At 34.4% G+C, this 15,217-nt stretch overlaps 1 protein-coding gene and 2 pseudogenes across 3 annotated transcripts; 2 read left to right on the plus strand and 1 right to left on the minus strand.

Annotated features, from left to right (window-relative positions):
* The first annotated feature begins 1,817 nt into the window (after positions 1 to 1,817).
* On the plus strand, positions 1,818 to 3,321 carry LOC147533138 (putative acetyltransferase At3g50280 pseudogene; annotated as a pseudogene). Its single transcript, XR_015227892.1, has one exon. The product of XR_015227892.1 is annotated as a putative acetyltransferase At3g50280 pseudogene (transcript).
* Positions 3,322 to 4,817: 1,496 nt separating this feature from the next.
* LOC147533139 (putative acetyltransferase At3g50280 pseudogene) lies at positions 4,818 to 6,597 on the minus strand (annotated as a pseudogene). Its single transcript, XR_015227808.1, has 2 exons — positions 5,148 to 6,597; positions 4,818 to 5,029 (listed from the first exon to the last, which is right to left on the minus strand). The product of XR_015227808.1 is annotated as a putative acetyltransferase At3g50280 pseudogene (transcript).
* A 4,284-nt stretch (positions 6,598 to 10,881) lies between these two features.
* On the plus strand, positions 10,882 to 12,498 carry LOC147533140 (putative indole-3-pyruvate monooxygenase YUCCA10). The gene is made up of 4 exons (XM_086647540.1): positions 10,882 to 11,490; positions 11,598 to 11,834; positions 12,066 to 12,185; positions 12,313 to 12,498. The coding sequence occupies exons 1-4, from the start codon at positions 10,882 to 10,884 to the stop codon at positions 12,496 to 12,498; spliced, it is 1,152 nt and encodes a 383-aa protein (XP_086503666.1).
* The last annotated feature ends 2,719 nt before the right edge of the window (positions 12,499 to 15,217 follow it).

Here is a 15,217-nt window from a genome sequence, read left to right on the forward strand (position 1 = left end):
TGTGATGCATGTCTTTGAGTTTAATTTCCTTGTGTAAAGATTTGTGTTTGACAAATTTCCAATGAACTAATTGCCTATCCTTTTAGATAATTCACACTTCTAAATAGCATATGTTTTTTCTTCCTTTGATACAGTTAAAGAATCGTAATGATGTTGATATTCGCCAACCTAGGATGTTTCTTTCACTTTGCCACTTAAGGTGTATATATTCTACAAGAGGTATATATACTCAATTTGATACTTATGTAACTTATCTACTGTGAATCATGTATATTTGTGTTTTCATATTAATAATGGTGTAGCTCAGGACCGCTCATCGGGTACAAGCATGCAAAGTCTCGTTTCTGGTCTCCAAGACCAAGGTCTCATACATAGACTACAAAGCAAGAACTAAGGGTCCCGATTTAGTTTATATAATAAAACAATTATCAAAAGAAATAAGTAGCCTACTTTAGCCAGTTGGTAGAAAACATGTTAGAGAGTCCAAACAACCAAAGTGCAGCCTCAGATAGGTAGAAACATTTTTTTCGTTCTTAAATTGTATTTTTTTAATTATTTTAGTCAACACTTCTACCACCACCACGATTACTAAACCTCCGCATTGTACCTTCACTACCCCTACCATCACCACCACTGTTACTAAACTTCAACATCAAAACCACTACTATTAAGTTGTATTTATTTTAATACTTTAGTTGATACTTCAACCACCACCACCGTTACTAAATTTCCACCTATGTACCTCCACTGCCACCAGCACAATTACTAAACCTCTAGTAATGTAACGTACGTCCACTATCACCACCATTACTAAACCTCAACACCACCACCATTACTAAACCTCCAACACCATTATTAAACCTCCACCACCCCAAACACCATCAAACCACAACCAACACTATCACTATAAACACCAAAAAAAGAAGGCTGGAATTTTTTTGGATTCTTTTCAGACGAAATTGTTTTCTTGTATTTTTTTTTTGGGTTAAAAAAAAGGAAACTGAACAAGCTACTGACTCAAACCGAGTCCGAAATTTTCCGAAGCACTTGATCGTGAGACCGACTAAGGACAGATGAGGGCTCTTCCCGAACCCGAGCTAATTTTCGAGTAATTCAATCAAATCGTTCGATTTAGACTGCAAGTTATGAACACAAATGTCATGTTTAAACCTCACATCATGTGCAAGAAAAATTTAGAAGGTTCCGATACACAATTTTTTTTCATGTGTAACGAAATAGTTTCGCCAAGGCCGGCCGTGGTGAAAGTTGAAACTAAACTGTTTTTCTACCACCGAAATAGTTACATCAATAGTTAAAGAGGACAATGATGTCGAAACTGCAGCTTCCGAAGCTGTAGTGGACAATGATGGTCATGCTATAACTAACGTCAACCAGTATGCTTATATCAAAGCGTAAGATGAATGTAAAAGTGATGACGAAAACCCTTGTGCTTATATTCATTCCCCTATATCACATTGAAAGAAACAAAAAATATTGAAGGAGACATTACTAGTATTTTCTAAATCTCTAGATACCCTTCAATATGTGCTTGGCCAAAATTTATGTTAATTTATACTTGTGAAAGATTTTTTTTGTTGCAAAATTTATAATTATCGAGATAACCGAGTATATTTAAATATTATAATCACGTGTTCCTCGATCAGAGAAATTTACAGGATGCATGCCTAAGAAAAATAAAAATTATATCATCAATGCCAAATTGAGCAAAGTTAAAATATTTAATTTGGAGTTTTCTCCAACTACCATGTTCTTACTTTTCTATTTTAAGGAACTAACACTGTGTATGTATCAAACAGCTCCTTGCTTTGAATTCTCAATTACTTCGTGTAAATCTGTGTGTGTGAGAGAGACCAATGGGTGGTGGTGAAATGGTTAAGCATGTCTCTAGCAACTTTGTCAAACCAGCAGGGATTAAGGAGAATAAGGAAAGACTTGAGTTAAGTGCTGATGATCTCTGTGACCTAAGATTCCCATATGCACAAAGAGGTCTTCTTTACACCAAGCCTGAAACCATCACTGATATTATCAGCCACCTCAAAAGCTCTTTATCTCGAACCCTTGATTACTTCTTCCCTCTTGCAGGTCGTCTCGCCATTGAAGAATACAATGACGGAACCATCTCTTTCTATATCAACTGTAACTCTGCTGGTGTAGAGTTCGTCCACGCAACTGCAAACTTTAATAAAGATTGCATACTCAACTCAACTTATGTTCACCCACTAGTTCATTCATTGTTCTCTTTAAACGGAGCAAAGAACTACGAAGGTCTAACTAGGCCTCTTCTTTCTATTCAAGTAACGGAATTAATCGATGGTATCTTTATTGGTTGCAGCACAAACCATTCTGTCTGTGATGGCACATCCTTTTGGCATTTCTTTAATTCTTGGTCTGAGATTGCTATGGGTTCAGATCCTATATCACTTCTTCCAGTTTTCAAACGTTGGTTTCTAGACGACTCTCATTGTCCTATTCGCCTTCCTTGCTCTACAATCCAAAAGCTTTCGCTACCTAAAGAAACTCATGCAGCACATTCAGACCCAGTTGAACAAAGAGTGTTCTACTTTACACCTGATAATATTGCAATACTTAAAGCAAAGGCTAATTCCCAAGTAAAATTACAAGAGGGTCATAATAATAGTACTACTGTTATCTCTTCCTTACAGGCATTGTTGGGTCATGTTTGGGTAGGTGTAATTCGAGCTAAGCGTTTGGATCCAAATGAAGAGACCGACGTAAATTTAGTGATTGGTACTAGAGGCAGGTTGGATCCTCCATTGCCCAAAGGGTATTTTGGAAACTCGATTGTCGCGGGTGTTGCGAGGGCTAAGGTGGGTGATTTGCTCGAACGAGGACCATATTGGGGAGCATTGTTATTGAACCATGAGGTTAAGTCAATGAACAATGATGGAATCCGAAAATATTGGAAGTCATGGATGGAAAATAAGAAATTGACATCCATCCATGAAGTTGTATCACGAACAACATTGAGAGCCATGTCTTCTCCACGGTTCAAGATGTATGGAAACGATTCCGGTTGGGGAAAACCAATAGCAATGAAAAGTGGAGGTTCTTATTGGCACCTTGGTAAGATTTCAGCAGTTCCTGGACCAGTTGAAGGAGTTATAGGTATCGAAGTTTGCCTTCCTGTTGAGACTTTGAAACGTATGGAGGTTGATTATGACTTCATGGAGCTTGTTACTGAGTTTGAGGATCTCCATTAATTACTGTTATTTTATCTTCATCCTTAATAAATGGACTGTTAAGAATTAAATGTCTAATGCAAAAAAAATGTTCCTGTTAGATCAGAGCCCACCTTTATTAGAATAATTACTTTCTTATCCTACTTTTTGAGCAATTTCCTTTCTGATCCCTATAGTGAAACCACACTGATACATCCCCCGACGGAAAGTGACCCGAATGGGCCAACAAGGCAAAATTTACAAGCGACTTCAACCACTCGCATTGTTCAGGCCATTCGGGCAGCTTTCTGTCTGGCAATTGATGAAAATTGTAGTTTTTTTACATTAAGTCGTTAACACCTAGTTTTTTCAAAAAATGTCGTGACACTCAAATTTTACTAAAAGTTGTTGGTTATAATGATTATTCTCTATATCATGATTCGAAACGAAGCAAAATTTGTCGTGTTTTAGAAGCTTTGAAAATACTTCATATTTGAACGGCCACAAAACCTTAGAAAATTAAACTATTAGAAGTTTGAGTTTTAATTTCTTCTAACAACTTGTCCAATTGCATATTTAGCTATTTTCAAATAGTTTGACTGCAAAAAAAAAAAAAAAAATTTGTTAATTAATGGCTAATGGATACAATATTAACATAAGAGTTTACTATTTTCAAATAGTTTAAGTAGCGGAATATCTAGCAGTGTGGCACTGTCGGAAGACTTTAGTAACATTAACGGTCGTTAGGCACTATTATTTTTGAATTGTAACTCAAAATTAGTCAAAGTTAATTCACGCTCCAAACATAAAAAACAAATTCTTCATGCTCCAAAATCGTCACCTGATTATGTTATCTCTTTTTACAAAATAACTCTATTCAGTAAGGGATGTTGCTACATATGGTCTATGCTTCTTGCTGACAGACTAGAGACGACAGTTTTTTTTAGGAACGAATGGAATTATTTTTGGGATATTGTCGACCATATACTATAGTATTTCTTTGAATCAGACCTTTTATTCTTACCACTCCATTTATGACGCAGCGAAAAACTAATAAAAAGCCTTAGAACTCCGTCTAAAGACTATAGAACCGAAAGTATAAGAAGAATACTAAAATACTGAATTTTATTGATTGAATTGAATGACTGAAACAACTTCTAGACCCTCTTTATATAGGTCTAGGGTTTCCTAATCTTAGTCCAACTCAAATAGCAACTCATAAAAAATAAAATACTAGAATAGCAGAAATCCTAAACTGAAAACAATTCCCAAAAATAGAAAAAACTAGTAAAAATCCGTTTTGAGACCCTAAACGATGAAATTTGACCCTCAAAGTGGGACAGATGTGGCAAAGCAACAAAGAATGACCGGAAAGCTATTTCGCACCATCCCTCAAAATTTCGTTCAATTCCGACACCCGTAGCTTCAGTTTTGGCCGTTTTAGTTTGTCACCTTTAAACTTGGCCGCATCTATTTCTTCCATGTATTTTTCGGCCAATTCCTCTACATCAACTTATTATGATACAACACCAACAAAGGCGTCCACACCTATTGGTATAGTGGTTGGACACCCACTCCGTAACACGGAGGTTCCATGTTCCATCCTACGGAAGTGCAAATACATGATTTATTGAACTTGGATTAAAATAAAGGTAAATTTGTTGGGCTTTAGGCATCTTACGGATGGCCTTTAAGGGCAGATATATATGGCATTTAGAGCTCAAATCAGACAGTTATAGTTTTCATTCAATTAAAAAAACACTAATAGAGACAAATTGAGAAACAACAAGTCTACATGACCCGCCTCCTTGGACTCCCACTTGAATCGCCTGTGAGAGAAACAAAGATTTCTCTCTCCATGTGACTGAACATGTGACAGGAGAGAGAAACCTTTGTTTCTCTCACAGACGGTTCAAGTGGGAGTCCGAGGAGGCAGGTTGATTATACTTTTCATTGAGAAATATGAAATCTTTTTGTTCCATTAATGGTGTTCCTTAAACTCAGAAACAAGCTCCATGAAGTCATAATCAGCCTCCATACTTTCCAAAGTCTCAACAGGAAGACAAACTTCAATACCTATAACTCCTTCAACTGGTCCAGGAACTCCTGACATCTTACCTAGAAACCTGTATGAACCTCCATTTCGCATTGCTACAGGCCTTCCCCACCCAAAATCATTGCCATACATGTTGAACCTTGGAGAAGCCCCTGCTCTCATTCTTGTTGGAGCTACACATTCGTCTAGAGATCGCATGCTAGGGTTCTCCATCCATGACTTCCAAAAACTTCGAATTTCTGCATCTTTCATGGACTTAACCGATTGGTTTATTAAAAAGGCTCCCCAGTATGGTCCTCGTTCAAGCAACTCACCCACCTTAGCCTTTGCAATACCAGAGACAACCGCATTTCCAAAATACTCTTGGGGCAAAGGAGGATCCAACCTGCCTCTACTTCCGATTGCTATTGATAAAGTGGTCTCTTCGTTGAGATCTAAACACTTCGCTCGTGTTACAGCTACCCAAACATAACCCAACAATGCTTGTAAGGATGATATAATAGTACTAGTAGTACTATTTTTGCCATCTTCGCAATGAAATTTTGACTCAGAGTTAGCCTTTGCTTTAAGTAATGCAATAACATCAGATTTGAAGTAAAAGACTTTTTGTTCGATGGGATCGGTATATTCTTTAGGGGGCAAATCGAATTTTTGGAGGGTACCAGAAGGAAGGTGAATAGGTGTTTCATTGTCGTTCGGACACAAACGTTTGAAAACTGGAATACCTGAAATACGATCGGAACCCATAGAAATCTCAGACCAAGAATTAAAGAAATGCCAAAAGGAAGTCCCATCACACACAGAATGGTTTATGCTACATCCTATAAAGATACCGTCGATCAACTCCGTTACTTGAACAGAAAGCAAAGGCCTAGTTAGACCTTCATAGTTCATTACTCCATTTTGGGAGAAGAATGAATTAACTAGTGGATGAGTATAAGTTGAGTTGAGAATGTCATCTATTTTTACATTTGTAGTTGCATGAACAAATTCTGCACCGGCAGAGTTGCAATCGACGTAGAAAGATATGGTCCCGTCATCGTGTTTGTCAATGGCGAGGCGACCTGCGAGAGGGTAGAAGTAATCAAGAGTGTGGGATAAAGAGGTTTTGAGATTGCTGATAATATCACACATGGTATGTTGATCTTGTTTGGGTTTTGTGAAGAGAAGACCTCTTTGGCCATATGGGCGTCTAAGACCACTGAGATCAGATGGAGTTAATTCAGTTCTCTCCTCCTTGATCCCTGTTGGTTTCACAATGGTGGTTGATACATGCTTAACCTTTTCATCTGCCATTGGGTCTCTCTTCTCTCTGCTTGCAAAATCTGTAAACTATGAATTCAAAGTGATGATGAGATTAATTTGATATACTTATATAATTGTTAATTTGGGAAGAAGTATAATGACAAAATGTTAATTATTTTATTTGGATATTAGCATCTTTTGAGTTTCAATGAGGATCACATTATTTATATATAAAAGTTGATTAAATTTTGGGAGCGATTTGGTGTAGAGGACGAAATTCGAAGGTAACCACGTGAGTTGATCCAAACTTAGAGGCGTTTTAGAGTTAAAGAAGGGAGGAGAAGCAGACAGCTAATTCCATACGCACCTGATTACTATTTTTTATAAATATTTTATTTCAAAGTTGGTTTCAGAAGAGGCAAGAGTATACGGTTTGATCTAGCAGGGCCGGCCCCAGGTGACTTGTGCATAAATGGAAACAACTCAACAAGTGAGCTTATTCATTTGTTACACATTTCCAATAATTGAAAAGTTCCACCAACTTTGAAATAGCTTTCTGTTTGGTTGCGGCTTTAGGTAGGGGTGGGAGCCTGCCAGCCTGGATCCGCCCACGAATCGCCCAAGCACGATGTGTCAGTGGGCGCCCGGTGCTTAAGATAGATCCACTTCCCGTCCGGACCATCAAGTTTAGTCGGACGGGCGCGGATAAAAGGCTTTAACCAGCCTTCCGTCCGAATCTGACCAATGAGTCCGACCGATTGATATTTTCGGCTTAGACATTTTTATCGTATATAGATAGTTATAATCAATTAGCATGGAAAAAACTACGTTTCTTATTTATAAAACTTTGTATCTCTTTCATGTCAAAGAGTTTACAATCTAGGATTATGTTATCATTACAAAATAAGTTTTGGTCTCCATAATTTAATCAAAAATTCTATTCATCCCTCCATTTGGTCCCTCCCCTAGCCCTCCGTCTGATATGGCGACATATTTTTTTTTTTTGAAATTGTCAACGGGTTAATGGGCCCGACCCTTACAAGAAAGGAGATAAACTAAAAAGAAACTAACAAAGCTTATTGAGCTAAATACAATGCTTGAACTTATTAATCAATTAAGAATGTCTAATTCTAATAACAGCTCGTTTATTCTCTTCCAGTATCTTTTTTAGTTCTTCTTGGCGCGCTATTGGTGGCATCTCAATAATTCCCGTCAACGGTCGCAATGGCGACATATCACTTGAACATATATTTGCACCTTTCTCTCTTCATTTGTTCCACGGTCAAGTGATATATCGCCACATCAGGCGGAGGGCTGGGAAGGGACCAAATGGAGGGATGAATAGAATTTCTCTAATTTGTTTCCACTCAAAACATTGTACCCTGGAAAACTTTCTTATTTCCCCAAAACATCGACCATTCTTATTTCTTTGTTGACTAATTTGGATGAAATAATGAGAAAATTTGTGATCCTATAATCTATGTTTTTATCGCATTTCTTCACCAACATCTTTCTTTTTATACATGACTATCTCGTATTTCTTTTCATTTAATTTTACTAGTATTTATATTTTGGGTTATTTCCCAAATGGCCCCAACTTTGTGACCAGCTTCCCGCCTGACCCCCTACTTTACGAAAAATACCTATATGGCCCCCTTCCGTTATAACACCGTCACTCTCTCTCTCCTCCATCATGTTTTCTCTCTCTGCCAAGTCACGCCACATCATCATCTTCTCCGGCATGGGTCGCCGCCCGGCGACCTTCAAATTTTTTTTTTCTCTCTCTCTAATTTTTTTTTTATTCTCTCTCTCTCTAAACTCCGGCGAAGGGGTTTCCTTCGCCGGAGTTTAGACCGGCCGGCGACCCATGCCGGAGAAGATGATGAGGTGGCGTAAAAGATGATGTGGCGTGACTTGGCAGAGAGAGAAAACATGATGGAGGAGAGAGAGTGATGGTGTTATAACGGAAGGGGGCCATATGGATATTTTTCGTAAAGTAGGGGGCCAGGCGGGAAGCTGGTCACAAAGTTGGGGGCCATTAGGGAAATAACCCTTATATATTTTTTTTCCTTGAGTACTACTATTTATATTGGTAGACAACATTCTGATCAAGCCAACATTATATATGGTTACGATATACTATACAGGTAAGCTATTTTTTTCTAGTTCAACAATTTAATGTTAATCTTCGTTTGAAGATTAAAAGAGCTACTCTTTCTAGATTGCATCCATGATAACCTGCATATATAAAAATAATTTTTGGGCCCATGACCCAAAAATCTACCTCTAATAACACATTTAATCCATTCTAATCTTCAAATGGTTTTATAAACTAAAATATTAAAATAAATAGATATCTAGTCCATTTGTATTCATCTCGAGAGAAAACCTAAATCTCTAGGATGTTTATAATTTCATAATACCTAATCTAACCTTATATATAATTTCATAATACCTAATCTGATCTTCTTCATCAAATATTCATCTTCTAGGATTTAAGACGAAGATAATGAATTAAAGATTCCGATTTTAACAAAGATATTAGAATTTTCTAGGTTCCTTCTTCGATTAGTTTTCATTGGTCTTCCTGTTTGGTTACGGATGAAGAGTTAGTGAGACTTACATATTGAGTTTGCATTATGCAAATCCAAATTTGCAAGGTCTGCAAAGCGAGTTTGCAAAATCAATAGATAACCAAGTTTGTTCTGCAAATCGAGTTTGCAAAATCAACAAATAACAAAGTTTGTATTTTGCAGCCTGAGTTTACAAGATCTGAAATTTAGTGTAGATTCTACAAATCAAGGTTTCAAGATCTGCAACTCTAATTTGCATTTTGCAAAGCTAGTTTGCGAGATCTGCAGACCAAGTTTGCAAAATTTGACAATTAGTTTAAATCTACAAACCTAATTTGCAAAAAAGTAGGAAAAAAAAAATACCTTTTTCCTTTTCAGAGATCTTCGTGAGAAAAATGGATTGAAAGTAGATATTATTACAAAGCCAATGAAAAATCGTTCCTAAATACAAATTTCTTTGAAATCAGACGTCTAATGAAAAAATTACGTATTTTTAAAGTTTAAAAAAAAGTTAAACAATTATTTATACAAAGGGATAGTTTAGTCTTATAAATATTTTGTCCTTAAATAATAATTATGAAATGTTTGTCGATATTTTTTACCTATTTTGAATATTATTTTGACTCAAATAGCTAAAATCAGAATCATGGTGCTGTGGGTGAAACTAGACAAGAACATCTACAAGAAAGAAAGTTCATTAAAAATTTTGTTATAATCCTGATTCTGTTTTTTTTTTCTTTTTGCTGCAAATCCTGATTGTGGTTGATTAAATGTTTTCCTGTTTCAAGGAAATTGTGGAAACTATATTAGGAAGCAACTTGGCTGATATAGATTGCCTCAATATTGATCCACATGAGACATGGATAAAACTAGTATAAGAAAAATATTAGATGATTTTTATTACAATTATCTATCTTGTGGGTTGTGGCAGGATTCTATCTGCATTGATTTCTTTATCCTGAAATGGACAAGCCAATGTAATTTCTGGTTGAAATGGATTTTGTTTAACCAAAAAAACTGAAAGTAGATTCTTCTTTCCTTATTGGCTAATTTGGATGAAATAATGAGAAAATTTGTTATCCTATCATCTATGTTTTTGTCGCATTTTTTCACCAACAACTTTCTTTAAATACACCACTATCTCGTATTATTTTTCATTTAATTTTACCGGTATTTACCTCTGTATACAACATTCTGATCAAACCAACAACGTTTATGTGTACAATCTACTAGATAATACATATCTTTTTTTAGTTTCACAATTTAGTTTCACTTTTAGTTTGAAGAGGAAAAGATCTACTATCTCTAGATTGCATCCATGATTACTATCATATATAGAAAAAGCGACTTTTTTTTCAAAGATGAAACTAAATGATATTACATGATTTCATGCAACACTATCTTCTAAATGTATATACCACTATTTAGCTACATTATTCATTTAATGTGAGATAAGACTATCTCCATAAAAAAAAATATTTTCATGTTTACAAATACTCTAGATTCACTCAATCCAAATGCATCATTAAACTTAACATTTATAAGTAATCTTTTGACTTATCCACAAATCTAAGGTGGGTGTCAAAACATGCAAAAATATAAATTTTATTCTCCATTTAATGGACTAATTGAAATTTGAAAATCACTAAAGAAGATCAAGAATATTCTGTCATTTGATGTTCATATGATTCACTTTGTTCAAGGATAAGTCTTTATGTCTCTTTATATAGGGAAGAGAATGAAAGTGTAATCCAAATAAGTTAGAAATAGTAGTCTTAGCTAGTTGAGTAGAATTCTTCCAAGAAAAATGGAACAAGTTGTTGTGATTGTTGGGGCTGGTCCTTCAGGATTAGCAACCTCAGCATGTCTCAATCATCTGTCTATTCCTAACATAATCATAGAAAGAGAAGATTGTTATGCTTCCTTATGGAAGAAAAAATCTTATGATAGAGTTAAACTTCACCTAGCCAAACAATTTTGCCATCTCCCTCATATGCCACACTCACCCAATACCCCTACATTCATACCTAAAGTTGATTTCATTCAATATGTTGATGAGTATGTGTCAAAATTTAATGTCAAACCGATGTATAATCGGTCAGTAGAGTCGGCAGAATACGATGAAATTCGTGGAAAATGGAAAATCAATATAAAAAGGATTGATACCGGTAGCGACGAGATATACATTGCTAAATTCTTAGTAATCGCTACCGGAGAAAATTGTACTCCATTTATTCCACAAATACAAGGACTAGAGACTTTTAAAGGTGAAATAGTCCACTCGAGCGAATATAAATCTGGTATAGATTATAATGGAAAAAATGTATTAGTTGTTGGGTCTGGAAATTCTGGTATGGAGATTGCATATGATCTCTCTAACCATGGTGCATCAACATCTATTGTTATCCGGAGTCCTGTAAGCTTACATCTATTATTTAATTTACTTGTGTTGTCAAATTTATATTCCGCTAGAGAGTAATTACTAGTTTACTAATGGATAAGTTTCGCGAATTGTGGATGCAGGTGCATGTCGCAAATAAGGAGATAATATACATTGGTATGGTTCTCGGAAACATGGGAGTTCCTTTAAGAATTATGGAGACTATAGTTGTTGCACTAGGCCGATTGTTTTATGGAGATTTAACAAAGTACGGTGTTCACAGGCCCGATGAAGGCCCATTTACTTTGAAAATAAAAAGTGGCAAAGCTCCAGTAATTGATGTTGGCACTATTCGAAAGATAAAAAATGGGGTCATAAAGGTAAATAGAATTTATATATATATATATAATATTTATCTATCGTTTTTCTATATTTTGTTCTCTACTACAGGAACTAGTGCGACCGTTAAATCTCCAAATTTATTAATATTATAGGCGTCAAAAAAATTTAATGAATAAGAAAAATGATTATGTTCAGTAGTATTCGAGTTGAAACTTCTCAATTAATAAGTAGATGGATCAACCCTTATTTTCTTTTTTATGTTTCTTTAGGTACATCCTGAAATATCGAAGATAGAGAAAAACAGCGTGACCTTCGATAATTGTCAAATACATCAGTACGACGCTATAGTGTTCGCTACTGGTTATCGCACTTCAAACAATTGGGTTAAGGTAAACCTTCCTAGTTTTAACTTTTAGAAATAAAATAGTAACCTTGTTTTCACTACTAGTTCCCTATTATTATTAAGAAGTAATATTTATTCATTTATTTATTTATTTATTTATAAAACGAATGCAGGATAATGGGTTTTTGCTGAACAATGATGGGATGCCAAAGAACAAATATCCAACTCACTGGAAAGGGGAAAATGGAATTTATTGTGCTGGATTTTCCCGAAGAGGGTTAGCTGGAGTCTCCGGGGATGCTCAAGCCATTGCAGATGATATCAAGTCGGTCTTTTATAGTGAAAAGAAATCTGATTGATTGTTCAAGTGGAATTCTGATATTATCGACAAAAAAAAAGTAGAATTATGATATTGTAGCATAGGGTAATACTAAAAAAGAAAATGGTAGACAAATTATTTGTTGCACGATTGAAATGTATTGACACGTTTATAGTCTCTTATTGTAAAGAGATTATAAGTATTGTTGTTATTTTATATTGACTTTCTTTTATTGGAAAATGATTCTGCAAAAGGAAATCCGATGCCCGTTTGGAAGAGAATCTCACATCAATGATCGGGATTGGGTCGTCAATCCTCTTGATTTGTGTCCAAATCTGCTTAGAATTCGTGTTCAAAACCAAGAGGAAATTCTGATCGTTGATTTGGAGTTTTATCTCAAATCTGTCTGAGATTCCCCTTATATATTTTCTACTTTATCTCTTTTGTCGTCCCTCGTTAGTAACTGAGTTTACTCCCCTCAATAATATGTAATTAAGTTTACTTTCTTAGTGTAAGATGTTCTGCAGGCATCTTGAGAAGACATTTTTTTTAGAAAAATTATTGTTTTTTATGAGTAAATTACTCTACTCTAATAAAGAATTTTTGAGTGTATAGACCAAAAAACGACCCCTAATAGTAGTTTTAGTCCTCCCTAATCTCATTAAGAGTTTAAAAACCAAAATATTAATATTAATGGATATCTAGTCCATTTGTATACATCTAGAGAGAAAACACAAATCCCTAGAATACATAATAAATCTTAATACCTAAACTAACCTTCCTTAAATATAAAAACTCATTTATCTTCAAATTCACCAAATATCTTTTCTATTTTTATCTCCACCTTTCTCTCTCCAATCACGTTCCCAAACTAAGTAACTGTGATCTTCATTATCTTCATTAACCGGAACTTTCTAATTTTCTCTAAATCAGAATCATTTGATAATCATCCATTAATCTCAGAAATCAAGTTTCTTCTTCATTAGAGCAGTTGAAATCATCTTCTTCATCCGTTATCAGGTAAAACACATTACAAAAGTAGTTTTTCGTTCCATTGATGAGATTTTATATTGTGTTTCAGGTTATTGTAACAGATTATCTCTCTCTAAAGTTAATCATATCTGATTTTGAGTAGAAGTATCAAAGATTTCTTTACTTTTCATTAATTTATAATGTTTGATGTTTATTTTCTCTCTCTTAAATTTTTATTTTTGTTTTTGATCTTGATGTTTAAAAGATCTGATTAGTTCAAATCGAGTATGTTATTTTTTCAATCAATCATCATATCATCATTCTTTAGATAGTAGTTTAAGCTTAATGATTTTCACATTTTTTCTTCAGATCTCATTGTTCTATCCATACAGATATATGAACCAAACGATTTTTCGTACGGTTCTTCATAACAAAATTTACATTACCTGTACTATACAGTAAATTCCCATAATTTATAGTAAATTACGCAAACATCTTCCGAATCATGTTTTTTATAAGAGAATGTAAAATACGCGTAATTTGTTATACATTATATATATTTTATAATAAATTCTAAAACATCGTATAAGTGCAAATAAATTATGTATTCTTTATTTACCATTACGTGTAATTTTCACCCAAAACATTAGCCTTGTTAAGCTTACCAAACTACTCAGAACCTTCAAATATTGTCAAAATTTGACAAACATTATACATAATTTACGGAACTGTACATGTAGTTTATAATACAATATACTATTTTTTTGTTTAATGTATGTGTATTTATGTGTGTAGATTTGATATAACAGATGGAATTTCAAAGAGAATCATCAAATCAAAGTAAGTCAACGAAACTAAAACCTAATGGCTGGGATAAAATATTTACTGAAGTTGGTCAGTTGTTTCCTGATGATGCAAAAGCATTTAGATATGCTCTTCGACAATATAGTGTAACTGTTGTTTGTCCTGCTCAAGACTACAAATGGAGAGTACATGGATGGGCACCATTTTTGAACCAGAGAAGATTTTGTACGTTTTTTTTTGTAACAGAATGTAAATGATGTGTAATGTAAAAGAAATTATGTGTAATTTATTGAACAAAATCACATACATTTGATAAATTACGTCGTATACTCGACAAATGATGGTTTCCTCGTCATAAATAACACATAATTTACGTATTTGTTTCATAATTTGTACTCGATGTGTATTTATGTACGAGTAAATACGAAAACAAATGTTGCTTTAATGTTCCCAGAAAAATATAGTATTTCCAAATCTGAAAGTTAAGTGAGAGAAAGTGTTATACTCCGTATATGTTTTGTATGTTAACCCCCAAATCACGTTAAATTGATCTGAAAAAATATATTCTTTCCAAATCTGAAAGTTAAGTGAGAGATAATTGATTTGAATCGAAAAAAATTTTACATAGTAAGATAGAGAAAATTGATTTGGTTTCCAAATCTGTAAAGAAGAGAGAGAAAATTGATTTAGAAATATTCGTATTGATGGCGTTTCGTTTTGGTTAGGATTTTGGTTTCTGATTGATTCGGATAATAGGAAAGAGAAAATTTGATTTCCAAATATGTTTAGAGGAGAGAGAAATTATGATTTGTTTCTATCCATTTTTTGCTAATAAATCTCCATATTTTTTGCTAATAAATCTCCATGTTTTTTGCTAATAAATCTCCATGTGAAATTTGAGCGTGGTACATTGACGGTAATGTGTTTAGAAAGTGAGGGTTTTTATGTCCATAATGTAAAATGACTAAATATCCATATTTTGG

This window comes from Eschscholzia californica, unplaced genomic scaffold (assembly GCF_041429995.1).
Source record: "Eschscholzia californica isolate CP2 unplaced genomic scaffold, dmEscCali1.0.p SCAF_6, whole genome shotgun sequence".
Classification (NCBI taxonomy): Eukaryota; Viridiplantae; Streptophyta; class Magnoliopsida; order Ranunculales; family Papaveraceae; genus Eschscholzia; species Eschscholzia californica.

Bases quoted from the DNA above. Each gene is read 5' to 3' on its own strand.
- LOC147533140 (XM_086647540.1), top strand. From the start codon at position 10,882: ATGGAACAAGTTGTTGTGATTGTTGGGGCTGGTCCTTCAGGATTAGCA. The intron at 11,491-11,597 runs GTAAGCTTACAT...TTGTGGATGCAG, and splicing joins CTATTGTTATCCGGAGTCCT to GTGCATGTCGCAAATAAGGA. The intron at 12,186-12,312 runs GTAAACCTTCCT...AAACGAATGCAG, and splicing joins CTTCAAACAATTGGGTTAAG to GATAATGGGTTTTTGCTGAA.